The 26964-nt window shown below is 45.7% G+C and overlaps 1 protein-coding gene across 2 annotated transcripts in view; it reads right to left on the minus strand.

Moving 5' to 3' along the window:
- Positions 1-4770: 4770 nt before the first annotated feature.
- Ttf2 (transcription termination factor 2) overlaps positions 4771-26964 on the minus strand; it is a 32842-nt gene continuing 10648 nt past the window's right edge. The window contains exons 8-23 of one of the 2 annotated variants that reach the window (XM_052730889.1): positions 26535-26662; positions 25347-25428; positions 23301-23420; positions 21968-22118; positions 19746-19851; positions 17712-17893; positions 16897-17050; positions 16545-16636; positions 15582-15664; positions 14903-15036; positions 14168-14338; positions 11429-11487; positions 10227-10377; positions 9135-9217; positions 8256-8330; positions 4771-6077 (exon numbers count right to left, since the gene is read on the minus strand). In XM_052730889.1, coding sequence (XP_052586849.1) covers positions 5933-6077; positions 8256-8330; positions 9135-9217; positions 10227-10377; positions 11429-11487; positions 14168-14338; positions 14903-15036; positions 15582-15664; positions 16545-16636; positions 16897-17050; positions 17712-17893; positions 19746-19851; positions 21968-22118; positions 23301-23420; positions 25347-25428; positions 26535-26662 — 1916 coding nt within the window. In that variant the 3' untranslated portion in view covers positions 4771-5932. Of the gene's footprint in view, positions 6078-8255; positions 8331-9134; positions 9218-10226; positions 10378-11428; positions 11488-14167; positions 14339-14902; positions 15037-15581; positions 15665-16544; positions 16637-16896; positions 17051-17711; positions 17894-19745; positions 19852-21967; positions 22119-23300; positions 23421-25346; positions 25429-26534; positions 26663-26964 lie in introns of those variants that run through there. The other variant, XR_008216428.1, reaches the window with a different exon arrangement.

The raw sequence follows: 26964 nt of genomic DNA on the forward strand, positions 1-26964 counted from the left end.
CCCCCAGTAGAGAGAGAGCCTCTCAAAATGTCACATCATTCTGTACCCTCCCACCTCACTCAGAACAAGTCAGCATACATGCTTCACATTACCATGTATGACCAGCATGGTCTGATCCATGTTCTCTTCCTAACCCCACCTGCTGTCCTGTCCAGCCACGGTGGCCCCGCCAGTTCCTCAGTCAAAACAGTCTTCTCTTGGAGCCATTATAGTCACTGCCCTTCTCAAAGATGATTCGTGATTCACTCTGGTGTCTTCAAGTTTCTGCTCTAGTATCAACTACCACCCTATTAGTGAGCCCCCTAACTACCCTGTATAAGATAGCAGCATCCTACCCAGGAGAAGGCATCGCTCTGCATGGCTTCATCATCATCTGCCATATACAGTATCTTCTATCTGCTGGAGACTTCGAGCTCCCCGAGGGCCGGGACTTGACATTTAGTAACTGTTATCCCCATGCAGGGCAGATTTTGGCTTACGGTGGAAACAGTATGCTGAATGAATAAAAATCAAGATCTGTGGAATTTTCCACTTGGCTCTACTCAGTATGTTTTCATGACTTCACCAAACACCACTTGGGAAAATGTCTTAACCTTCTATCAAACTTGCTGGATAAGTTATGTGCACCCAAGGGACCAGCCCTGAATCTTCCAATTACCTCAAACATCTCGGGAGTCTTCTGCCATCAAGTCTCTGGAATTACATCATCTTTCCCAGGTGCCTATGAGTCAGTGCAGCAGGTAGTGCCAAAGCTCTCAAGTCTCCTGAGAGGCTACAACTGGACAACCTTCTGTAGGTGAAGCTGTATCAAATGTTCTGTGGGGCATCTAGGGCCTGGCTTACACCCAGGTCTTTAAGCAGTATTTCTTATAGTAACAATGTTAAAAATATCAGAAGCCTCCGGGGTGGCTCTTCCTTGGCTTGTACAATAACAGGGTTAGCTCAATGTACTCCAACTGCTCTGGCAGCTGAGCTGACAGATCCACGGGAAGTCAGAGCGGTCTGAAAAACCCCAAACTCCATGGCAAGGAAAAAGGAATTGGAGGCTCTAGGGACTGTCCTAGGATACAATGTGTTTCAGAACTTGAGCGATGCATACTGAAACATCAAGATGCAGCTCTATGATGTGATGCGGCTGGTGTTACAGCCCAGTAAAACACTGTCTGTCCTCTGGGATATTGTAACAGGGTAAACATTTTGGCTGTCTTGGAAAATAAACATCCACATACCTGCCAGCCCACCCATCCTCTAACCTCCCTGCAGTCATTGTTCAGCATTACTCCAGAGGATGTGTACCTGTGTCAGGATGGCTGGATGAAGAGAATGCCAATTAGAAGCAGAACAGAGGAAGAGGCGTCCCACTGTGTGTCAGCTCCTACATATTAAGAAGGCATTCCTTCATTACTTCCTCAAAGCTCTCACAGGTCAATTTCTGAGATGATCAGCTACGGGGCCTCTACCACAGCTCTTAATGCTCATCTCCCCTGCTGGATGCTAAGAAGGGAAGCTTATGTTTGGCTTTGCTTCACCTTACCAATGGAGTACTCAGCAGAGCCTTGCACAAGTAGGTGCTTGATATATATTTCAATTCACGTATAAGTAATTGAGCAACAGAAATATTCTCCATCTGTCTTAGTTAGGGTTTCTATTGATACGAAGAGACACTATGACCACGGCAGCTCTTATAAAGAAAACTTTTAATTGGGGTAGTTTGCTCAGGTTCGGAGGTTCAGTCCAATATCATCATGGTGGGACATGGTGGCGTGCAGGCAGATGTGGTGCTGGAGAAGCAGCTCAGAGCCCTATATCTTGCAAGCAACAGAAAGTGATCTCCGAGTTACACTGAGCGAAGCTTAAGCAAAGGAGACTTCAAGGCCTGCCCCCACAATGACACACTTCCTTCAACAAGGCCACCTCTCCCAATAGTGTCACTCACAATGAGCTTATAGGGGCCAATTACGTTCAAACCACCACAGCATCCTTTCTTCCTTACACATCTCCACCTATACTCAGATTTAGCTGTGGAAGGAACCCAGGTAGAGAGGACTCAAGACAGTAAGCACATCCCATGGCTGTTCCCTGCGCCCTCCTTATGGCAGGCTTTCTGCATTTCCTTTCCATCCCTCAAGCTGTGGACTCCTATAGTACATCGTTCCTAATTAGCCCTAACTTCGTTTTTACTGATGAAACACTTTAACGTAGGTGACATGTCTAAGAACTCAGGTGTCTATTATCTCTCTGTGCTTGCAGATAGGCTTTCTTCTCCTCCTCCTGTAGTTTTCTAGGGCTTGGAGCTGTGTGCTGCTTCGTTTGCCCACCTGATAGAAACCAGGGTCATCTGGGAAAATACTTCCATCAGGCCGGCCTGTGGGGCGTTTCCTTGATTAATACTAGATGCAGGTGGTGCCATCTGAGTTGGTGGTCCTGGGTTGTATAAGAAAGCAGGCTCAGCAAGCCATAGAGAGCAAGCCAGGAAGCAGCATTCCTCCATGGCCTCTGTCCTGCCCTTCCTCAGAGACAGTGCCCTGGGAGTTGTAAACTGAAATAAACCCCTGCCCCCAACTTGGTTTGGGCCATGTTTTACCAAAGAATAGAAACCTCACTAAGACAAGCTGTCTAATAGTATTATAGCATCCCATTCCATAAACTCAGCTCTCCAGGAAGTAAACATCAAGAATCCAGAGAATAGGAGGCCATACAGTACTGGTGGTCCCATGATTATCCTCCTGGTGTAGGAGAATCTGGCTTCCCCTGGAGTCCAGCAAAGAGCCATTTCACCGAGCATGAGATACCCACACAGAAATAACATTGTGCCAAGGGGCCACAATAAAGCATTAGAGGAGGACAAGGTGGTACATGTCTGTACTCCTAGCATATGGCCAACTCAGATGAAGCGGGCAGGCAAATGTGGAAAGAAACCTGGCAGAGGAGGCCCCTGCACAGGCTTGCTGACATTGGCAGAAGTCAGCACAGCACCTCAATTAGGTCACTACACTGTGATGTGCTGCCCACTGACTGGGTGCAACTCAATCTTACCAAGGCCACTCACAGCATTAACGAGGACTTAAGAACACATTTGGAGAACTCCATCCTATCAGGTAGTTCCACAATTTCTACACCCACAGACATGACTAGCATCTCATTTTGGTAGGAACACTTACCTACCTCAGACACAATTAGGAAGCTTTGCTGGCTTGCCATCAGAACAGGAAAAATGAAGGGAAGTCTTTAAGATCCCAGAAGTCTACCCTAGAGGCATTTGTCAATGGGCCTTCAATATAGCTTAGACTCTGTAGTCTCCAAATAAAGACTTCAATTTGAAGGTTAGGACTCTTTCTCAACAGTACTTGAAGTGGACATTCACAGTGTTCACTTCACAGGCGGACATCCCTGATCTGTCTGGCAAAAGGAGTTAACCCATGTGTTCGCAGGGCAGTGTGTGATACATGCCAATTCACACACCACACAGACAAAAGGCTGCGATGCCCAAGGGACCTGGAACTATGGCAAACAGTCAGCTCATGGCTGTCAAACTTGGACATGCTTGCTCAGGTGTCTCTATCGTTACTTTGATCATGTAACTTCAAAAGCTAATGTTACTGCCTTCATTTTATCAGGAATCTTATTGTAGCCGTTAAGTTCTGAAGCCAAGGTCCACCTTACAAATGAGGAGACCAAAACATACGTTTTAAAAACTCCTATTAACTAGCTATGCCTCCAGCTAAGGGGAGACCAGAATTAGAGCTCAGTGGAAGTTCCAGAGTTGATTTCTTCCCACCAGCACACATTATCTTTACTTGCTTTTACAAGGAGTCTTTCCTGAAACAGATCGCAGCGTCTCCTGCCACACTGACTGATGAATATTGGGTCCGTGCCTTTATCCAAGAAACAGTTCTTTCTAGGAAAGTGTTTTGGAAACTACTGTAACTAATTTCCTGACAAGTAAGTCTCACGTTGTATACCAGTCAGCACACTAACAACCCCGAATCGCAGTGACTTAAAGGATTTCTCCATCATGACACAGTCCAACGTAGGCGAGGTGGGTGAAGGAGACACCAGAGGAAGACCTAGTCCCCAGTCACTCCAAGACCAAGTGATCTATGGCCCAAATGAAGTTCAGAACCCCTGCTCTTTCTGCCTAGCATGACGATTCTTCTACAAATAGGGACCACTGAAACAAGGTTTTCTGTACATGACAGCTGCCACACACACAAACTCACAGTAGCTGTGACTTATGCATAAGATCAAGCCAGACAAATCTCAGCATGGATGGAGGAGGGCCTAATAAATTCCCAACCCATAGCTTAAGAGCTATGGGCAACTGAGGGCTGCTGGCAGGGACAGTGTCAGTTTGCTTCAGGGATGCAGGCTCTGTTGACTGCCAATGCTCCAGTGCATGGCCCTGTGTGCATCCTGTCAGCATGGAGTAGACTCAGTGGGTTTAAAAAGAGTACATGATGTTGGGAGGGAAAAGTGGGAGTGGAGGATACAGTATGAAATTCTCAAACAATGTTTTTTTAAAGGAAAAAGGAGAACCCTTGATCTAGTGGTATTTACCCTTCCTACGCCCACAACATCTTCCCTTCAGTTCCTATTTCCAGCAAGAAGAAACATTTGGAAAGTTGCACAGGATAGCCCATTTCCTTACATCACTTCTCTCCATGCTCTCCCAACTACAACTCAGTAATGTGGACCTTACCTGTAGCAAGTAATCTCTAGATGCTCCAAGGGAAGAAGATGGGGTTTGGAGACATAGCATTTCCTCCGTGACACTTTCGAACACATTTATTAGATTATATTAATGATATGACAATGTGGTGCAATGGTATAAACTAAATGACACAACAGTATTAAATGCTACCAGTAACTAAAATCGACATCAACATTAAATAATACAAATACTGCATGATAGAAATACTGATAGCAGATACAGTGATGAAACTGAGTGACACAGTCACACTCATGCTGATAAACTCCTAAACGAAACAATGACACACAGGCTAAGTGACAGAGGCTAGATGATACCACGATCAACACTCAGCAAATCCATGTCCATATGCAAAGCATCTTGACCCCAAGCCCGAGACACTGCCGACTCATCCAGCCACACAGGGATGGCTGTTTGCAGATCTTCCCTCTTCTCGGCTCACAAGGAGCAGCCTGCCAGCAAGGAGACAGGACAGAGCCTACATAGGGAAGGTAAGTCAGACCATCTCCCATCAGCCAAGGTAGCAACACAGGGCTTTGGGGCTGTTTGACAGACAGGCTGTTACCATGTAATTATTAAGGTTGCCAAAGAACTCGATATGTTACCCAGGCTAACCTCAGACTCAAGATCCTCTTGCCTTTGCCCCTAAAGTGCTGGGATTATAGGCATTTGTCACCATGCCTGTTGGGCTTTACCAAAGCATTTGTACAATTCTTCAAGACTTACTTCCCAGACCATCTAACACCAAAGATTTAATTGGATTAGTTTGGTTTTTCTAAGACTTGATCTTACTCTGTAGCCCAGCCTGGACTGAAATTTACCCTGTAGCATAAGCTGGCCTCTAACTCACAATCCTGTCTCGGCCTCTCTAGTGCTGGGATTATAATCATGGACTGTGACTGGCTTCCAAAGCACTTCTGTGCTGAGTAAGAGTCTCTTACTCAGGCTGGCCTGGAACTCTCCACCCTCTTCCTTCACAAGTGCTGGGATTACAGGCGTGCACCATCACGCCAGGCTCCAATCTGAAGTCACCAGCTGGTTTCTATGGTGCACATTAAACAAGTGGGCTATAAACAAGATGGATTAGCCAGTCTGTTAACATGGTGACCCACTCTCAATTCCTGGCGTAGGACTTTGTCTCCGTGAGTAAGATGAAATCGAAAGCTCTAGGATCACGGAACACACCACTCGAGCCCCTAGTACACACCAGCATGGCAGAGGAAGCTAGATGCCAAAGAGGACCTTGAGGTCAGCCAGTGTGAGCTTGGTGACAGATCCTCCAGATCCAGAAAGGACCTGTTTGGCCAAATCTTTCTTTTTTTCTTGGAGCTGTAAGATCTTCTCTTCCACTGTCCCCTCACAGACGAACCTAAGAGCAAATGACAGCAAACGTCAGAGCCCAAGCGGCTTACTGAAGCACGCGTTCAAACTTCTCTCCACCTCAGTTTTGAAGGAGATGTTTCCCTGGTATTAGATGAGAGCAGAGAATCCACACAACTCCCACTACACATGTCCGTTTAAAGTGATGCGCCGCAGACTCACTTTCTTCCTGAAGTGAGGGAAATTGCAGATGACATTTCTACCTAGAATAAATGTAGAGGCCCAGCTTTTACTCAAACTCTATTTTGACAAGGTCAGAAGGGCCTCAAAGGTCAAGTGTCTGTGTGTGTAGGTGAAGAATGTCTAATTTCTTAGCTAATGCATACCATAACCAAGCTTTTCAATTGAAGTCACTACTCACTCAAGTACCCACTAAGTATGTATGTATTTATATATGCATATACCATGTCCTATGGGAGGTGACAAAGAGTATAGTTTCTTCTCTGTAGGAGAAAACCAAGATACGAACATCCAATAATAATAATAAAAATTACAGTAAGACAGTGGGAGTGTATCCAGGGTACAAAAGGCAATCTGTGTAAGGCAGTCAAAGGGAGGCTCCATTAGAGTCAACTCTTGATGTGTGGTGTGCAGGATGACCAGGTGTTTGCTCGATGAGATGGTGGAGCAGGCACAGCATCCCAGGGAATTAGAACCCATGTAAACTGTGGCTGAGCTCTAGAACATGGTTGAATTAAAGATCATGCTGTCTAATCAAGTCCACTGGTAGCAAAAGTTCAGGAGCTGTGGGCCAGGTCCTCAGTGGTTATCCCCACCACACCAAGACCCTGACAGTAAATCTACAGGAAGTGAGCCCTTGAAGGCATGCCCTGTCCCATCAGACCATCAGTTGGAAAGAGCCCTCTGCTGGCAATGTGGAGCACAGGAATCAGCAGAGCTGTGTAGGGAGCTGGCAGTGGGGATGGAAGGAAAGGGTGGTTAACAGTCTAGAAAATACAACTGAAGGCCTGGGCATGGGACTAGGGAGAGGAAGGAGGCTGGTTTCTGGCTGTACGGCTAGAGAAACGGGCACTATCCACACAGATAATGCACGTGGATATACTGAGGCAGTAGGAAGCCAACATTTCAGATGGACATTTTTATCCCGGAGGCTGTAGTTATACTCGGCACATTCAGGTGCTCAGCAGCATTCATTTTGGTATCTGAATGCACACGCAGATGAATGAAGATGAATGAGCACTTGCATACTTAGGTTTACATGTTTAGCAGGGATCTGGGTACCCGGGTTGGAAGTTTAGGAGACAGTGGAACTAAAAATACAGATTGTACTTACTGGAGTGATATAATTAATGGAGGAAAATAAAGAATGAGCAGAGAAGAGAGCTAAAGTCAAGAAAACTAATTACACTGCATGTGGCAAATTTTGGAGCTCCCCAGTGACCCTCAACAAGAACAGCTTATATGAAATGAGGGAAGGCACTTTGCAAGACTGAGGAAGAAATGGAGGGAAGCTGTACTGACTGTGTCTTCTAAATTCTTCACTAGACCCTGTCAGCAAAGGAAGCAAAAACAGGGCCATAGGAAGAGTGGACTGTAGCAGTGAGGCACGTTCCGGTGGTCCCAAGGCCATGCAGGCCCCAAAGGAGCATTCTGCAAAGTAACCGGCTGTGCCCTTCAAAGGCAATGTCAAAATCAGAGGAGGAAGCACTGTGCCAGATTAGAGGATCCAAAGTCAGGACAACCAAATGCCACTCGGATACGAGATCTGCTGCTGCTGTGAAGGACAGCATCGGGAGAGATGAACCCGAGAGTGGATTGATCAGGCTATATTATACTGAAGTTAACATTATAACACTGATCCCTTCACACACACACACACAGGAACTTTCTGGTAATTCTTTTGCAACTTTTCTGTCTGACTGAGACTATGCCATACTAATAGTTAAAAAAGACAAGGGCAGGGAGCAAGCCCTTCACAGCTGCCTCCTTGATGAGCTGTGGCTTATCACCATACATGCTTGCGTTTTAACCATGACCAACAAGATTACCTCAGATTGCTTCTTCCCTTTCTGATCAGTGTCTCTGAGGTATGCCTGCAGAACATCATTAGCAAAGTAGTCACCAAACACTTCCTATCCTATAAAAATCTTCCCAGAGATGGTTTTCACAAAGTAAACACTGAGAAGGGCCTGGTTCCTCTGCTTACCTGTGTACGACGACATCCTTCTCCTGTCCTACTCTGTAGATCCGATCACAAGCTTGGTCTTCAAGTGAGGGATTCCTGTTAGAGAGGTGTAACTCAGAAACACCAACATCCTACACAGGGCTGACAAACCACCGCCTACAGCCAAGTCCAGACCACAGTCCATTTTTGTATGCTTCTCTGACTAAAAATAGTCATTACATTTTCAAAGGGGGTTAAGGAAACAACATAAAACAAAGAATATGCAACAGAGCTGGGCAGTCGTGGTGCACACCTTTAATCCCAGCACTCAGGAGGCAGAGGCAGTTGAATCTCTGTGAGTTCGAGGCCAGCCTGGTCTACAGAGTGAGTTCCAGGACAGCCAAGGCTACAAAGAGAAACCTTATCTTGAAAAACAAAACAACAACAACAAGAAGAATATGCAACAGAAAACTACGTGCCCTGCAAAGCCTAAAAGACCAGCTATCTTTCCACTCTCTATTGAGAGACTGGGAACAGGCTCCTATTAGCTATTAGCACTATCACAGTCAGTCCCTGTAAGAAACCTGTCTCTGCCCACCGAGTGCTGGGACTAAAGGCGTGCGTCACCACACCCAGCTTCTTTTTTTTTTTTTTTTCCTGTGCTCCTCATTTTTATGGGGAAAAAGATGTTAGATTTTTTTAAGAGGTTAGTGAACAATAAATTCATGAACTACTTGACGTAGTCGTGAAATGTTCAATCAGCAGTGCCGGAATGTCAGCCGGCCTTACAGTCCCCTTAGACGGGCTGTACAGACTGTCTCCACGACTCCCTGAAAGACACAACTAAGAGGTGAGACCTGCTGCCCTCTACCCACTGCTCTTCCTACCATGCTGCAGCAACTCAAGGAAAACCCTGGTTACCAGTGCATGTCCAAAAGGAAAAGGTGGTTCCCTCCAGTCAGATTGAGTCCGACACCGCCAGCCAAGAGGGAGATTAGCATAACCTGCAGAAGGAAACAGTCTATTAACTTCCGCACAGCTGGTCTTATAATCACCTGCCGAAGGCTGGGTCTTCAGCGCCCCAAAGGCCAGGTGGCAATGATGGTCCCCATCACGGTTCTAGATCAGAGATGGTGGAACTTGGTGAGGTCGGTTCTATTGATCTTAAAGTCATCAGGACCTTCCTTTGAAGGTCTAGTGAGACCTTGGCCCTTGACTCTTCCTCTGTCTTCTGTACTTCCTAGCTATGAGATGTGTGGTTCTTTCCTTTCACACACTCCTGCCATGATATGTTCCCTTATCCGAAGTCCAAAAGCATCAGGGTTCACTGACCATGAGCTACTGAAACCACCAAAAACGTCAGCCAAAAGCAGCCCCTTCTCTTTACACTAGGTATTTGAAGGGACAGAAAGAGCTACCAGAATCTTTCCATCTCTAGTTCAGGAAGGTCAAAACACAAGAAACACGTTCCTTTCAAATTCCCCCAGTGCAATGTTTTGAAACATTAAGAATGCCATTTCTTATACCTCGTCTTTGAAAAAATCTTCTCACATCCCACAGAGGGTCAACCTCAAACAGCAGTCTGCCAAAACATACAGACACTATAATTCAGATCCTCGGGGTCAACTGTGCATTAGCCAAATTATGACTAGTCTTAAGACCATGCCCCTCCAGCTAAATCATCCTTCCTTCCATTCAACTAGTGCTTCCTGATCCTTACCTATTCCATGGCCCTGTTTTCTTGCATCTCATGTCAAAAACCCACATACTCTTCAAAGCTTCCTCCTCTACAGAGATTTCTCTGATCCTAACCAGCTCTGCTGACTGTTCAGTTTAGTCCTCCTAAGTTATTCTTTTTAGAATGCTTGTGTACTTTGGTAAGGACCTCCAGTAAATTATAAACATCTGGAAGGATCAAAACAGTATTTTTAAGTTGAGGTGCTATATTATGTTGCTTTACAACTAAGAACAATTCGCTTCTCAATTACACAGGCCTGCTGTGCACATTCATACCTGAGGCCCCCGGGAGTGGTTAAATGCCTCCACCAGGTCCATTCTCTGTTTGGGGTTGACAGAGCCATCGATGGTGGCATAAGTCAGTCCATGCTTCCTGAGGTGCAGGGCTACCACTTGCAGCATGCTGGTCCACTGAGAGACAATGACACTAGAGAGGAGAAAACAAAAACCAGAAACCATCAAGAGACCATGCAGTCTCCTCGTAGGCTGCAACGCCACTAGTCTCAAGATTATTTATAAAATGCGCACAAGGAGAATCCCTGTTACCTAAAGGGCAAGTGTCTCCCAAAGAGCTGTGTGTGAAGGCTTGGACCCCGGGTGGCAGTGTTGGGGTGCTATGAATGGTTATGAGGCAGAGCCTAGGGGAAGCAGTTCTCTAAGCGGACTGCAGAACTCAGCTCTTCCTGCTTCCCAGCTCGACGTGTGACTGCTTCTTCTGACACGTACCCCTGCTAATGCCGTTCGCTCCCTCACCAACAGCTACGCCAATATGAGCTACACAAAACGTGTCTGCTGTCTAAGTGCTCCTGTGAGACCTTTCATGGTAGTGGCATGAGGCTAACTTGGGCACACATTAAGTCACACTGTAAGTCTATGGTTTTCCCACCTATTCCTCAGCTCCACTCTCACCTGGTGTCAGAGTCAGAAGAAAGGACTGCTTAGGCTAAAGTAATGATTCCAGCTGTCTTTTGTTTAGGGTCCTAGTGGTCATCCAAAAACCTGTTGTCCTGCGGCCAGTAAAACAGCTGATAGGTTGCTCGCCCCAAGCATATCTTAACCAGAGCTTTAAATTTTTAAAAGGAACTATTCCATATATATGCAATACAGTTATGTAATACAGGTGTGTGGGTGTGGGTGTGTGTGTGGGGGGGAGGGTGTTATTCTATACACGTGAAGGCACAGCAAACGACATAACCAACCCACTGGACTGTGAACCCAGCTTAAGCAGCTCAGCAGCTGCCCGCTAGGCCCCCCGCTCCCTCCCATGTTCTTCTACTGTTCCCGACACCTCCCTTACCAGATCCTCAGGGAGGGGGTAAGCCAGGGACCCCGTTCAACGCACACCACAAGATTTCAATTAGAAATCACAGAATTTATACCATACTACTCAATGCGTTCTGTAGGGCATGACTTAAGCTAAGACTTGAGAGCATCACAAACATCAACTTTCCTTGCACAAGCACTGAAATGACGCTCACCTCTTTTGGGACCCTGAGCCTTTTCGGATTGCCTCCAGTTCTGCCAGCAGAGAAGACACCTGGGAAAGGTCACATAACATTGCAGTTTAAGACATTCACTTTTCTCTCTTCTACTGAATTACAGAAGCAATTTCCCGGACAGCGTCTATGCTCCTGCCCTGGCTGTCCACCACTCTCCTGCAGCCAGAGGCTATTGCTTAAATGTAGGCAGTCTGCTGCCTCCTCTCCATGACTTCCCCTGAAGATAAAGCCCAAGCCCCTTCTGACCTGCTGGGTCCATGCTGCTCTGACCTCTGTTCATTCCTCACTAAGACCTCCTCAAAGGACAAATCAGACTGAAATTCTTTATCCAATAGGCCATATATACCTGGTCTCTATTTTAGAATATCATTTTCCATGTCAGCTTAATGTCATTTTTCTTTGCTTTAAAGATTTCTTTTTCTGATTTTTAATTAAAATATAATTACATCACTTTCCCTTTCTTCCCTTCAACCTCTCCCATGCACCCCCAACTTCCTCTCAAAATGATGGCCTCTCTTATTTGTTTTACACACACACACACACACACACACACACACACACACACACACACACACAAATATACAAATATAACCTACTTGGTCCATTTAGTACAGCTTGTGTATATATGATTTTAGGGCTGACCACTTCGACCTGGATAACAGGTAGGGGTCTCACCCTGGGAGACTGCTCTATCTCTCAGCAGCAGTCTTTAGCTGCCTATGGTTCTTTGTTACAGGTAGGACCCTATGAGATCTCCCTCTCCCACATTAATATGTCTGTTTGGTACTGTCATTGTTCAGGTCTTGTTTGGCCACATTGTTGGGGGATCATGGGTGTCACTTTGGGAACGCCTCCCCCCATTAAGTGTGGGTTAGGTGCTACCGCATAGGTTCCACTCTGTGTTTCTACTGCCATGGTTCTGATCATACTTCCCAATCACTGCTTAGTAATCATCCTTTGCTCTCAGGAACCTCAGTTGCTCCAAGGAGCTGAATGCTATGTGTCTGGCTCACTCCTGCACTCCTGGCCTCTAGAACTTTGCCGGAAGAGAGAAAGCTCTAGCCTAAAATTCACAGAAGAAAACAAAGGAGCTCTCCCAGCTTTAAGCCGCTTCCTGCCTACATGAAACCTAACATGATCTGAATCTACTAATGGACTCATGGTAAGAAGCTGAGTACTAGGCAAGGACCCAGCAGCTAACTCTAATGATGCTAGCTAGCGTATACAGTCTGGTCACAGCAGCTAACTCTAATGATGCTAGAGTATACAGTCTGGTCCATACAGGGCTCTTACTATCTTTCAGTTATTTTATGGTAAATGCTTATGCTGTAGAATATTATTTTAAGGTGTGTTACTTTTGTTTATGTTGCATTTTTTAACTCTGTGAAGCTGTGTTACTGTGCCTGTCTAAAACACATGATGGTCTAATAAAGAACTGAACAGGCAATAGCAAGGCAGGAGAAAGGATAGGCGAGGCTGGCAGGCAGAGAGGAAAAAATAGAAGAAGAAATCTGGGAAGAGGAGGAGAAGTAGCCAGAGAAGGAGGAGGACATCAGGGGCCAGCCACCCAGCTACACAGCAAGCCATAGAGTAAGAGTAGGATTTATAGAAGTAAGAGAACGGGAAAAGGCCAGAGGCAAAAGACAGGATAATTTTAAGTTAAGAAAAGCTGGCTAGAAACAAGTCAAGCTAAGGCTGGACATTCATAATGAAGAATAAGCCTCCATGTGTGATTTATTTGGGAGCTAGATCTCCCCCCACCCCAAAGAGAAAAGAGTAAAACCCCCCAACAACACACCTAGCTTCATGTTCTAAAATTTTAACTACCGGACAGCAAGATGCCTCAGCAGGTAAGGGTGCTTGCTGCCATGCCTGACAATTTGTTCAATCCCTGGACCTCATCTGGTGAGAAAAGAGAACTAGCTCCCACAGGTTATCCTGAGTTCCACAACTGACTAACGTACACAAAATAAAACATGCAAACCAACCAACCAACCAAACCTTTGAGATGGTAGTTAGGAGGCAGCATTCTGTTCCTCTGGTAGTGACTTTCCTTCTAGTTCCCATCTTTAACAAAGCTCTGGTAAGAATGGCTGAGGCTAGGAAAGGCAGTTTAGGTTCCAACAGAGAGAAAAGTCAGCCCTCCTTTGATGGCATGTGGGCTAATAAAGCACATCCTATGCCAACAGAGAGGCAGGACTCGAGTTACAGCATGGCACTGTCCTCCTGGAATAAAGTCCTCTAGCCTTCACATTCTTTTATGAACTAGAGCTGCCTGAATGACTGATGGAGACAGAGCTCTGGAGAAAACAAGACTCACAGATGGAAGCCTTCCAACAAGTCGAAGTAATTGTCACTGGCACACTACACAGTCTCCAGGGTCATGTCTCCAGGTTTCCTTCCAAGCTTTCCCTAAACAAACTGCTCACTTGCTCAGCCCCCACTCCTAGCATAAAACTGGCAGCCCTCCCTAGTAATCTGTGACAGAGAACCTTCCTTGATGACAGAGCTGTCCCAAATAATTTTCTGAAAGCCCATCATGAATGAAGGCTTTAGAGTTTTTTAACAAAGTGAGGCTTTAAGACTAGTGGGAGACTCTAGAATCTGGCAGTTCTAACTCTGCTCTCACACAGCTCTTCCCATGTGCACAAGTGAGGTACTCCAACACAGAAAAAGGTCATTCCATCTCTCCGTACAGCACAGAGGTGACAAAGGTACCTTGGTGCTCCTTCGTGTGTTGTCAAAAAGCTCCACCTTGAAGCACGTGCCGTTGAGACAAACAGTGGGTGACGGCTCTGAGACGTCGAGTTTGGACAAGGTCAGAGCGCTGAGCTGCTCTTCCAGGGACAGGACAAGGCCTTCGCTCTCCAGTTCGGTCGGGTCCAGGGCCTTGGAAGGACAGAGAGGGATGGGAACAGGGGACAGTGAAGTGGCACGCTTCCTTTCCAGCTGATTTCCAAAACTCCAGAGTAAAATATCTTTTACCTCTAGTGTTATGGAAAAGGCCCTGTCTAAAGTTTTGCACAGATAAACTACATGATGCGAGTTAAAAACTTGCCCGACAGATTACATAATCCTTCTATTTTCATAGTCGTTCAGCTGACAGTCAAACAACACTAAGCTTCTGAAACGAGACTCTAGACACGTCTAGAGTAAAGCTACTTTCCACTTTGTACTTGAGTTTCCATGAGCCTCAGGACTGAACAACAGTAACTACACAAGCTTTATGACATTCTGAGATACCAAACCATTCACAAATGGATTCCTGGTCTAAATAGTGTGTATCTAAAACAAAACAAATGATCAATCAATCATCAATCTGCTGCCGTGAGAACGAACAGACATCAACAGAACGTGTCAGAAGTCAGTCTTCCCCACCCGCTCTAGCCCTGCAGACCCCTTGCCCTTCTCTGGGCCCCCAGGCTGAAAAGCGCTGGGCTGCTGTGCTCTCACCGACTTGAGCAGGGAGAGGTGGCAGCAGCACTGGCGAAGCCGCAGCAGCTGGGACAGGACGTGGACGGTGCTGGGTCTCTGCGAGTTTGCTGCAGCAGAGCACTGGGGCACGCTGGACCCAAACTCCTGCGCCACTTCCAGAGAAGCCGAGCCCCAGGAAAGAGCACAGGGTTGAAACAGAGAAAGCTGGGGGGAGCTGGGAACTGAGGGAGGTCAGTTAAGCTTGTTTGATCTGAGATTCAATAATTCAGCTGTAGCATACTTTAAAAAAAGGATTTTGGGTGCTGTGTGTGCCAAGGTGTGCATGTGGGGGTTAGAAGAGGACCCGCAGAGGTCAGTTCCACCCTCCATCCACCACAGGGTCCCAGGGACTGAACGCAGGCCATCAGGCTGGGTGCCTCGCACCTCACCAGCTGAGCCTTCTTAACATCCTATAACATAAACATATAGCAGACATGTTTATGAAGTCAGACCAAGTACTAGGTTCTTCTGCTGGCCTGCCTTGCCTAGTTTAAATAATGCAGACTTAGAAAGAAGTCCTTGTGTTTCAAGATCAGTGTATTTTCTTCTGGCTTAACAAGCTTTTAGTTTCTGGTACCTGGGGCCCAGAAGCTGATACTGCTATTTTAACAGCTAGAGTCCCACTTTCAGTGGCTACGTTAGAGTGTCCCTGGCTTACCTCTACTGAACGGATTATCAGGGCTTCTTCCGGGCTGGCTGCCTCTACCTTCGTGTCTCTTTAGATAGGACTGGAGAGCTGACCTGTCTCAGATCAAGAAAGGAAATCACATATGACGGTCGCAAAGGTCGGACTGCTTATGGTGGTTGCTGCTTAACTTGGAGTGGTGGGGCCTGGGCAGGTTATAGAACGCACTGGCTAAATGATGCCCAGCTCACAGCAAACATGAGCCATGGACAAAGCAATAATCAAGTATTATTATTTACAAAACAAAACCTTTTGAATATTGGTAGTAAGTACAAAGTACAAGAAGACAAAAACCACATTCTTCTCGGAAACAAAAAATGCCATGCAGAAGGGAGCAAATGGAGAATTCCAAGAACAACAAGAATTGAGAGACAGTGCAAAGAAAACAATAGGAAAGATTACAAAGCTGTTTTTTATCTAAGCTCCAGTGAGATGCTGGGCAGTAGGTTAAGGGTCAAAGAGTCATTATCCATACAGCCCCCCAAAGAGCAGATGGATCACACACCCTCTGATTTCTATGTAAACAAGACGATTAAAAGTGGAGACAAACTTCTGCCTTCCAGGCTGGAGAGATGGCTCAGCGGTTAAGAGCACTGGCTCATCCAGAGGACCTGGGCTCAATTCCCAGCACCCACATGGCAGCTCACAACCGTCTATAACTCCTGTTGTAGTAGATCCAATACCCTCACACAGACATACATGCAAGCAAAACACCAATGCACATAAAACAAGAATCAATAAATCATTAAAAGAAAATTCTGCCTTCGATGTGTATGAGAGACAGATAATCCAGAAGGGAGGGAGGGCTCTCCGGAATATAAAGATGTAACATGTTAGAATCATACGTGACACTGAAGGACACCTGAGTCCAGACTCTTCCCCAAGCCAAGAAAGGAAAAACTAAAGCAGGAGAAGGTGCTTCTTCACGGCACACACCTCGACCTTGCCAGGAAGACGTCGTAAACAGCCTGCTCAGCCTCAGACAGCTTTAAGCGGTGCAGCTGAAGTCTGCGCTGGGGCAGTGGCACCTGGAAGATGAGGGGAGGGGTGGAGTGAAGCCCTGGGAACCAACCCAACACTCGAGCAAACCCGAGCACACCGGCTCTGGCCCCAGTCTCTGCACAGCCGCTCCCCCTTCCCTGGGAAGGACTGTGCCAACCCAGCACCAGGGGCGCTCTGAGGAGTCTCCTCAGAAGGAACAGAGGCTCCTGACACGGGGCTGGTCTACCTGAGGTCCTGGTCACCCTCCTTCCCTGGCTGTGCCGGGCGTAGGCAGAAATCTGGTTACCAAAGGTTTACCAGTGGAATCCAGTTGGTCTTTTGTTCTCCTCAGCAAAAGGCTCCTGGTTAAAATGCTCAACCGTTCTCCTCCTTTCAACGAACCATTGTCAACCTGACTCTTCCAAAGACTGAAGTCATCAAACGGGGAACAGCGGAGAAACCTTTTTAGGGCCAGGAAGGGCACAGAGCAGGGAGAGGATGGAATTAGTGTTCAAAGCAAAACACAATGAAAACAGACCAGAACTGTTATCTCTGTGACCCCATCCCATCCGAAAATAATTCCATACATTGTCTGCTAGACAGGCCCAAAAGACCCAAGCCAACCAGGAACTCCACATTGTAAAGATGTGCATTTGACATGAACAATGTGAACAGTCAAACAGGACATACACAGCTACAATTTATTACGAAAGCATCAATGCTAGCAAAGAAATGCCAAAGCCTTTTATGGGTATATTTGAAAAGAAAAAAATTTTGAAATCAGCATTCTTTTCTGTTTGCCTCAAATAAACGGCAATCCTGCCCTTAGGCCTGGTATTTTAAAGCAAAGTAGCCTAAAACAGCTACTGGACTGAAGAATGGTAACCCTAGCTTCCTTTAATTTAAGCTGCTCTAGATTTTTACATGAATATAGAATACTGTTCAGTCTGTGAATTAATAATACTTTCTCATGAATACCCATCCTTTGCCTTTAAAGCTTGCCACCTGCTACACAAGATAATCTGGACACACCAGAGCTTCATCACTACACATGCAATAATGATGAAGGGTTACAGGCTAGGGACAGGGGTTCACATTAACAACCCCAAAGAGGCCACTCACTTCATTAGTGAATACATATCCAATAGGTTGTTCTGAATGGGGGTCCCGGTGACAGCCCACCGGGCCCGAGCCTGCAGCTTACACACAGCAATGGATGTCTGTATTTGAGGATTCTTCACATTGTGAGCTTCATCCAGTATGATTCGAGCCCAGACTACCTGAAGCAAAGGTGCTGAGACGCCCTGGAAGAAACAAAGTGATAGCCAACACCAGTATGGGAACATGCATGTTCCTCCAGGAGATGAGGGGACATGACCAGTAAGTGCTGACTCTCTAATTTGCTTACACCCTTCCATTGAACTAAGTTCAGAAACCAAGGGCAGAACTTCTCAAAAAGTTCAAATAAATGGTCACTTCAGAGTCTGTCCCTGAACTTAAAATCCTAAGGGTAAAATGCTTTGTAATTTGAATTTTCATTTATTCTTTCAGTCTACATTCAGCAGCAGCATTAACAATGTTTGGCCAGGAATACACCAGGTGTAAATTCACTCACTCATTAAAATATTTACTAAATTTACAAGTCTATTTTTAGTTGTAAGATGCTAAGTCAAAAACATAAAGGCCAGCTCACACCCTCAAGGAGCTCAAACTCTAGCAAGAGAGACAAACGTAACCAGAGCATGAAGTCTATGCAGAAGTCACTCAGTACAGGACATAGAAAGTTTACTAAAGCATGACTTCTTCCATTTCCCAGCACAGCAGAGCCCAACCCCAGCTGAACAGCCACAACCAAGTGAGCACCAGATGCCGGGGGGACACTCATCCAAACGCTGAACAGGGAGCAGTACAGAAAGGCTTCCTTCCTGAAACCGCCTAAGACCAATGCACCTGAGAAAGACGGTGGCTAAGCACAGCATCCAGGGATAACCAGAGGGTGGCAGGTATGACGTGTGCAGAGAGTGCAGTGCCACAGGGGGGGAGCAGAGGAACAGAGATGAAGGATCGAGAGACGGCAAGATTATAAGGCACCGGAGACATTATGTAATGGAATTTGGGTTTTATCTCAAGAGCCACGGAAAAGCATTGAGGTTGGTCATGAGCTAGGGACATACTCTATGAATTGCCCAAAATACAGAAATCCTCACAAAATTATACAATAAAGCCTGTACATCAGCTAAGTGTTCTTCAATCTGCCTAGGAACAAAGAGTTTTTCAAGGTTATCGTCTGGTCTCTGACCCATCTACAGCGCTATTATTTGCAAGGCCCTTTCTGGGAGGCAGAGAAAAGGCAGGCAATCATAGGTTAACGCATACTAAACATAAAAATATATGAGAGTATACCCCACATAGATGCAAGCATTGACTAAGACTCTTCTGCATGGCGGGAGACATCGAGATCATGATGGGAAGACGTGCAGAGATGACCGGCCACACTAGTGGAAGCCCATGAACTGTGGACTGGTGGCTGTGGAGCCCCCATGGGACTGGACCAGGCCCTCTGGATACGGAAGACGGTTGTTTGGCTCGAACTGTTTTGGGGGGCACCCAGGCAGGGGAATTGGGATCCGTGCCTGGTCTATGGGCAGGCTTCTGGAACCCGGTGACTGTGGTGTGACACCTTGCACAGCCTTGGTGCAGTGGGGAGGGTCTTGGACCTGCCTAGGCTCAGTGTGCTGGGCTCTGATGACTCCCCATGGGAGACCTTGATTTGGGGGATGTGGGGATGCGGGATGGCTAGGGAGGGAGGACTGGAGGGTGGGAGGAGGGGGAATCTGTGGGTGGTATGTAGAGTGAGTAGAAAATTTCTTAATAAAGAAAAATGAAAAAAAAAAGACTCTTCTGCATTCATGTGTGATTATTACTACCACAACTACAGTGTATGGTTTCTTTAGTTCTAAAAACAGCCAAACTCTGTGCCAAGTACTAATTTATCACTGGGGTGCTTGTTCAGGATAAGAGCGGGCAGTGGGAAGGACTCATATCCACAGGTGGAGGAGTATCTGGAACATTCTTCTTGCAGGAAAATACCTTTGCAATCTCTCCTGTTAGGCTCTGTGTGCCTCTACCTCTACCTCTGGCATCCTGGAGCCTCACCTCCACACTGAGGTTTGCACCTGGAACCTCTCCCTCTTGCTTCGTTGTGGGAATCTCCTTGGCCAGAAGGCTATAAGTAGTAATCACGACGTCATATGTAGCGAGTCTGCATGGATACAAAACAAAGCAAAGAGTAAACAGTTCCTCCTGGAGCCTGACAGAGGCAGAGGTGACTTCGTTATAAAAAGGCCTAGCGGAGAAATAATAGCTCAGTGTTAGAGTGCTTGCCTAGTACGTTCAAGGCTCTGGGTTCAACTCCCAATAATGCAAAACTAAAACGTAGGGCAGGAAGGAACAACTGCAGAACTGACACCGAGTTTAATTATGCCCTTGGTATACACATGCACCCTGTCTCTGTCGTGTGTGTGTGTGTGTGTGTGTGTGTGTGTGTGTGTGTGAACTATGAGAGGCAGGTTTCTCTACCGGACTTCTCTACCTCTTACCAATGTGATCATTTCTACTACAGTGCTCACTGTAGCCAGAACAGCCTCTCTTCCCATCCAGTGAGTCAGAAAGGAAAATCTCTAGCTGAAGTCAGATTAAGTTTGCAATGACCTGGTCAGAAAAGAAGGTAGGACAGGGTTGGAAAATAATATTTAATGATCTGAGGTGGGTGATGCTGACGTCTCTAAGGAAAAAGAAACCTTCAAAGCACTGTCAACCCCATGCCAATGTTACTTTCTCATACCACTTTACAACAGATTTGTAAAAACCCATTGACTTAGTTTTAGATTTTAAAGCTTAACTTAGTAAGCTTTCAGCTCACCTTTCCTACATTATTTACACGCAAAGGTTCTTATTAAAGGCATGAATCTTATTCGAATAGATTTAATATCATATACCTGAGAGACAGCAATAAATTCTTTTGGTAAAATGATACACCTAATTCCAAATGGCAGTTCCAGCTATGAATCCTCAGCATCAAAAACAAGTGACTGGTGTCTTCTGAATAAGAAGCCCACTGTGCTCCAAGTGCACACCAAGTGAGCTCCAATCGTCTGAGGTCCAGAGACAGAGCAGGCAGCCGTGAAGACTGCAGTCCTGCCCTTAGTGCTGACTATGAGAACAGGTGTGCTGGCAGACTCAGGTCAGGCTCTAAAGGGCTCAGAGGTTAAGAGTTAAGAGCTGCTACCCAGCACATGGTGTGGCTCACAACTACCAGTAACTCCAGTTCCAGGGACTCTGGTGCCCTCTTCTGGCCTCTACAGGTACCTACATGCATGTGGTGCACATACATAACACATTAAACAAATAAATCTTTAAAAATTAAAAAATAAACCTTTAAAATTTAAAAAAATAAATACACAAATAAAAATAAATGTCACCAATCTGGTAACAGAGCTCCAGAAGACATCTGCACTGTTCTGTGGGACACAAAATATCCAGTAGCAAGGGTTGAAGAGCTTACTTGGGAGGAGGAACAACAGTGGTCTTGTCCTTGGTTAGACTGCAAATTGCCTGTCTCCCATCCCAGTTAGAAACAGAAAACAGTTCCTTTAAGTTAATGCAGGTCTAGCTGTAGCTCAGGTGTAGGTGTTTACCCAGAATGTTCAAAGTATTCAATCCCTAGCACTGGAAAGAAAACCCAAAAACAACTATCTCCAGAAACCAAAAACTAAAGATTACCATCTGAGGTGATCTTTTCTCCCTCCAAAGCATCCCCTTTTGGGAATTTTTAGGTAAGTCTAACAATTCAGTGTCTAAAACTCTTAAGTCTAAACTTTTTGAATAGGTTATGTATGAAAATACAGCCATAAAAACTTCCTGAATAGTTTATGAATGAAAATACAGCTATAAACTCTCACACATTCACACAGCCTACAGCAGGTAAATGACAGATGCTACCAAGATGGCAGGTAAGACCAGGTGCTTTCTTTCAGGCTCAGAGAAACTGAAGGTGAGTTCTAGACTCAGACCTCAGTGTCCAAGAGACCGTGACATTTCCTCATTCCCCAGGGTTTACCAGGGAATGTGGCTGCCACCTGGCAAGCAGCTCAGGCACTGCAGGCCCCTCACACTGCAGCTTTGGCTAGGGAGAGTGACCAGCAGGCCAAAAAGTAAAACCACTGAACAGTAGACGTAGCTGAGTGCAGGCTGTCTGATAATGAGACTGAGTATCGTCCACACAAGATTAGCCCTGACGAAGAGAAGAAACAGACAAGCAGAAAGGCAAAGGGGCTCCTTAGATGGGTTGCAGACGCATCCAAGCACTTCCAACTTACACTTTTGCATGCCGACTCCTGTTTGGCCCATGGTAGAGATAGACTCTGAGTTTGTTGCTGTTCACTCGTTTCTCTATTTCGTTCTTCCAGTGATGGATCAGGGAAGCGGGGCAGACAATTAGTGTTCCATTGGAAGTCAAAACAGAGGAGTCTCGAGGGGGAAAAGCAATACCTAGTTATATTCATTGAACAGCCTTGAGCATTTACTTTCTCCTGATTGACTTACTCCTTTAATCAATATTTTTTAACTACTGTTTTATTTCTACACAAAGCAAACAGAATAGGAAATGGAAGGGATTTTTAAACCAAAATACTTATTTATTTTCTCCTATGAAAGTGTAGATTCTGAGTGTAAAGACAGGAGGAAAGAAAGTGGGCAGTGTGTGACCATCTAAAAACCAATGTTTTCACAGTGGCCGGAATGGAAGCGGGCCCTTTCCTAAGGCCTCCTGAGATGATTCACAACAGGGAATTATTGTTTTGTTTTGTTTTTTCCAGGAAAATTGTAACTTAATGTACTTCTACATTAAAATATAAATACAAATTACTATGTGTTAAATAGAGCCTATATGTGTAAGTAGAAAAAGCCTCTTCTTTTTTTTTTTTTTTTTTGTTTTTTGAGACAGGGTTTCTTTGTGTAGCTTTGTGCCTTTCCTGGAACTCACTCTGTAGCCCAGGCTGGCCTCGAACTCACAGAGATCCACCTGGCTCTGCCTCCCGAGTGCTGGGATTAAAGGTGTGCACCACCACCACCCGCAAAAAAGCCTCTTCTAAGACAAGCTAATGTCATTTGGAACCATCTAGTGACACAGTATCATCATTCCTCATCCACGTGTGCTGCAACAGTGCTTACCATGGGCCCTGAGAGCCAGGCCACATGCTTCTACCCACACAGCAAAGCAGGACTTGTGCTCACATTCACAGTAATTTACACAGTATTTACAGATAATATATAGCATCTTAAAACATGTATGAAGTTGTATTTTTAAAACAAGAAACAAATCAAATATGCACCTTTTAAAAAGTACATTAGTTTGGCTCTACCCAGGAGTTTATTCCCAATATTAACAGAAAACAGCGATGACTGTGTCTGACCTGACTCTTCTAGAGCCTTGCCTACTTCCAGGGAACTTTTTCTAATCCCTGATCAACTAAGTTTAAATAAAAGGGGGAAGAATTCGTTTATAACTGGCATATTCCGCATTAGAATAACACAGGGAAGTAGCCAATGCTGGTTTTCTAACAGATTAATGAGATGTGACCTTTTGTAGCCGGAAACCTCCCTCTGCCGGCTCAAATAAGGTTGGAAATGGCAGAAGGTGCTGATATCTACCATCCTTGGAAAGCCACGTGATAGGCATGCTTTTGCCCTTGTCCTTGCTTTTCTCCTGGTTCTTCTTGGTTAGGATGAGTGCGATCATCGTCAGGGTTTTTCCTAAGCCCATATCATCCGCTGGAAAACAATACACACAGAGTCAACACGACTTGAGGAGAAGACTCCTCCTGTAGAAACTGACCCACTCGCTACACCAGTGGGGTCTTTGTTTTTGCAAAATGACGCACTATTTTGTATGGAGAGCTCAGTATACAAGAGTTAGATCTCACCCGTACCCCAGCTCTCTGTTACAGTGGCATTTTTCTAAGAGTGGATCAATTGACTTTTTCAGTTTCATGATACTGCTTGGTCCTTCTGCTATTTCCAAAAGAACAATGTCTAGCTAACATAGCCTATCACCTACTCTACTGACGGTGCCGCGGTTCCAACAGTCCTTCATTCACTTCTGTTATCCATTAGAGGCTATAACTGAACACTTCATTATATATGTATTTGTGTGTGTGTGCATGCACATATGCACGGACACACAAGCACCATATACCAAGACACATGTGTGGAGTCTGTTCTCTCCTTCTACTTTTACGTGAATTGCAAAGGTCAAACTCAGGTCACCAGGCTTTTACAAGTGTTTGCTTGCTGAGCCAACTCACTAGGCCTGCACTGCATTGGGCACTGGCCCCGCACCAGCCACTGAGTTTACCTAACTTCTCTGCACACCACATGCAACACTCGGGCTCACTCATCAGGTTGCTATATTCATTCAAAATAATCACTGTGAGCAAGCAGAAGTAACAAGTGAGCACATGGGCTATGATTCCAACTCTGCTTCTGCCACAGTCCAGGAGTCAATATGGGCAGCTTGTCTGTTCGGGTGGAACCTCCCACTCCTGCTTGATTCGGAAAGCCCCATTCCTCTCTCCCCAGACCCCACCCTCTCAGAGAATCTCCAACAAAGAAAAGGCGCCAAAAAGCCCAGTTTGCATTCTTAGCAGCTCCTCCCTGAAGCTGCCAGTAGCCAAGACCCGACCAAAGCAGTCAGTTTTTGACCATTCTTGGGCACAAACCCAGCTTGTGGAGGACACATCACCCCTTCCCTCTACAGGGTATATGAGGTCCCTGCTTTAGTTTGGGCATATGACTTCTCCGGCCCCGATCTCTGGGGCTGGAGGGCTCACCCAGGAGTTGCTTTGCTCAAATAAACCTGCTCTTTTGCTTTTTTAATTCAGCTTGATCTGGCTTTCGGCATTGGGGAGAAACCTATTATTTTGTTACAGAAAACCTATTACTGTCGACCAACCTCTGAGAGCCCTACTCTCAACATTAGGCCTTGGCTACCCTCTGTAAGTAACATGTACGGACAGCTCTCACATTTCAGAACTGATAGGAGCGACTCACTCTGCCCACACCATTTGTATACAATGTGATTCTGCGCCAAACAATGCCTATGTGATGCGCTCCTAGAAAACTTCCTGGGCACTGAGGTTCCCAAATGCTTCTCTAGTTGGAAACATCCTCCAACCTACTGCTAGGGTGTAAGTGTGAGCCATGTGGCCCCAATGAGAGAAGACTCCAGAAGACTACTCCCAGAATTTTGTCCTGTGAGCCTTCTGCTGATTTTGATCTGTGTAAGTTATAGTTGTGGGATGGACTAGATGTTGTGGGTTCTACTACCAATCTCTGAACCCAGGGCAGATGAAGCTGACACTGGGTGGCCTTAGCTTCCTTGAACACTCAGAGCAAAGTCATAGAAAAGTCTGTAATTGTGGCTATGGCCTAGAATACTGGCCCCTAGTCTCATGTTCCACAGCTTCTAGAGAATGTGGAGCCAGCAGAGAACAAACCCTCTGCTTGGTCAGAGTTGGCTGCCAACACTTCCTTTGGTAGGCCATGTATTTTTAACCAAGTCCTTACCATTTCTACACTTTAAGTTTCCCATCTGAAAAAAAAATGCATGTGACAACATCAAATGAAACAATACAGCAAGGTTAACATGGTGCCTAAGAATCCCATAACTGTTGGCTCTTATCACAATGCTAAACTTACCCAGAATCCCTCCATGTGGCTTCTGACTTTCCCGCCATAGTAACCAGGCTAATGCCTGCTTCTGGTGGAGTAACAAAGGGACCTGACAAAAACAAGACAAATGTCAGAAGGAACTCCTCATGAGGCTACAGGGGACCCTGGCTTCACTCTACTCCTCCTTTGTACAGGTGAGCCCTCTATAGTCTAGCTGCTGTCCTGGCTACTGGTTTCTCCTGTCTGCTACGCTGAAGCCTTCACCATGGCTAATGGTCAGCATCTCTATTAGGATGCTCCTGTCCATGTCTCCACATCCACTAAAAGCCTATGTTTGTCTTCTCAATTAGAAGTCAGGTTTTACTGCTTGCATCCAAACCCCTGATGTCACTTGACTTTTACTAGCCTTTCTGTCTTTTTTATGATCCTTATATTTGACTCTCCTCTCTGCCCAACAGCCCAGTTTGGACTGTTAGTCACAAGCTGTGGTAGCCCTTGAACTAGTGACTTCCTCCCAGTCCTGTGTCCCAGTTTCCCTCGTACTCTGGGAGAACAAACCTTCACAAAGCATTCACTGTCCTTCACAAAGTGACCACAACTGCAGAGTGCATCTTGAACCATTCAACCCTAAGTTCGTTTGCCAATGCCAGGCTCCACTGCAAGGGACTCTCCCTACTCAGCAGCATGGCCTGCTCCTCCCAGCTCAGGGAGGATGACAGCCATCCAACACTCACAAATACCAACCTCCATGTCTCCTCCCTCAACACCATCTCACTGTCCTATGTTGTTTTTATCTCTTTGCTCTCTAAACATCTGCAATTTTTTAGGTATAAAAGTACTCACTGACCCAGCTGATGTTTCCCTTACTCTGAGTTCCCTTTGTACTTTACACACACGGCCTAAGACACACTGCAAGTGCTCTTTCTCTGTGTCTATGGTCACATTTGTCTCATACATCTCTATCCCCAGTAGATCATTACAAGTAACAATTGGTTTATATCCTGTAGCATCTACGGACAACACATGGATCCTGTGCTGCTATAGAAATGTATAATCCTACAACTTAAAAAAAAAGGGTTTGCTACTATTTTCACTGTTCAACAAAATAGAAACTACGACAGGAGAAGACACTAAGGCATTTATCTGCAGGTTTCACAGCTGCAGCTCTCCTTGCAGGGTGCTGGACACTCTCCACTGCTAGTCTTCCTGGTTCACCTTCAAGCCAGCTGGGTCTTCTGCCACTGCTGTTTGACCAGGACAAGACTCCAGTGACCGATGCAGCTCATCAATGGCTTCACTCGTGATTTTCCATACACTATGAAGGCGATGTTGGTTCATACGGCCTGTGAACAGACAAGTGTTACCCAAAGATGTCACAAGTGCCATATCCTCAGGGCTGGAGATGCAGTGCAGTTGGTATAGTGCCTGCCTTGCATACATGGATTTGACCCCCAGCACCATACAAATCAGGATACACGAGACCCTGTCTCTCAAACAAAAAAACAGCAAGACAAGTACTATATTCTGTCTAGAGCCTCAAAATGTAATTATTTGCCAAACGATAGATCTGTATTGAGTAAAAAGTCCTACCTCAACACACTACTGACCTCCCAAGCTTCTCTACTCCCATTCTGTTTGTTTAACC

This window comes from Peromyscus californicus, unplaced genomic scaffold (genome assembly GCF_007827085.1).
Source record: "Peromyscus californicus insignis strain IS unplaced genomic scaffold, ASM782708v3 Scaffold_9__1_contigs__length_137607984, whole genome shotgun sequence".
In the NCBI taxonomy this organism is placed as follows: domain Eukaryota; kingdom Metazoa; phylum Chordata; class Mammalia; order Rodentia; family Cricetidae; genus Peromyscus; species Peromyscus californicus.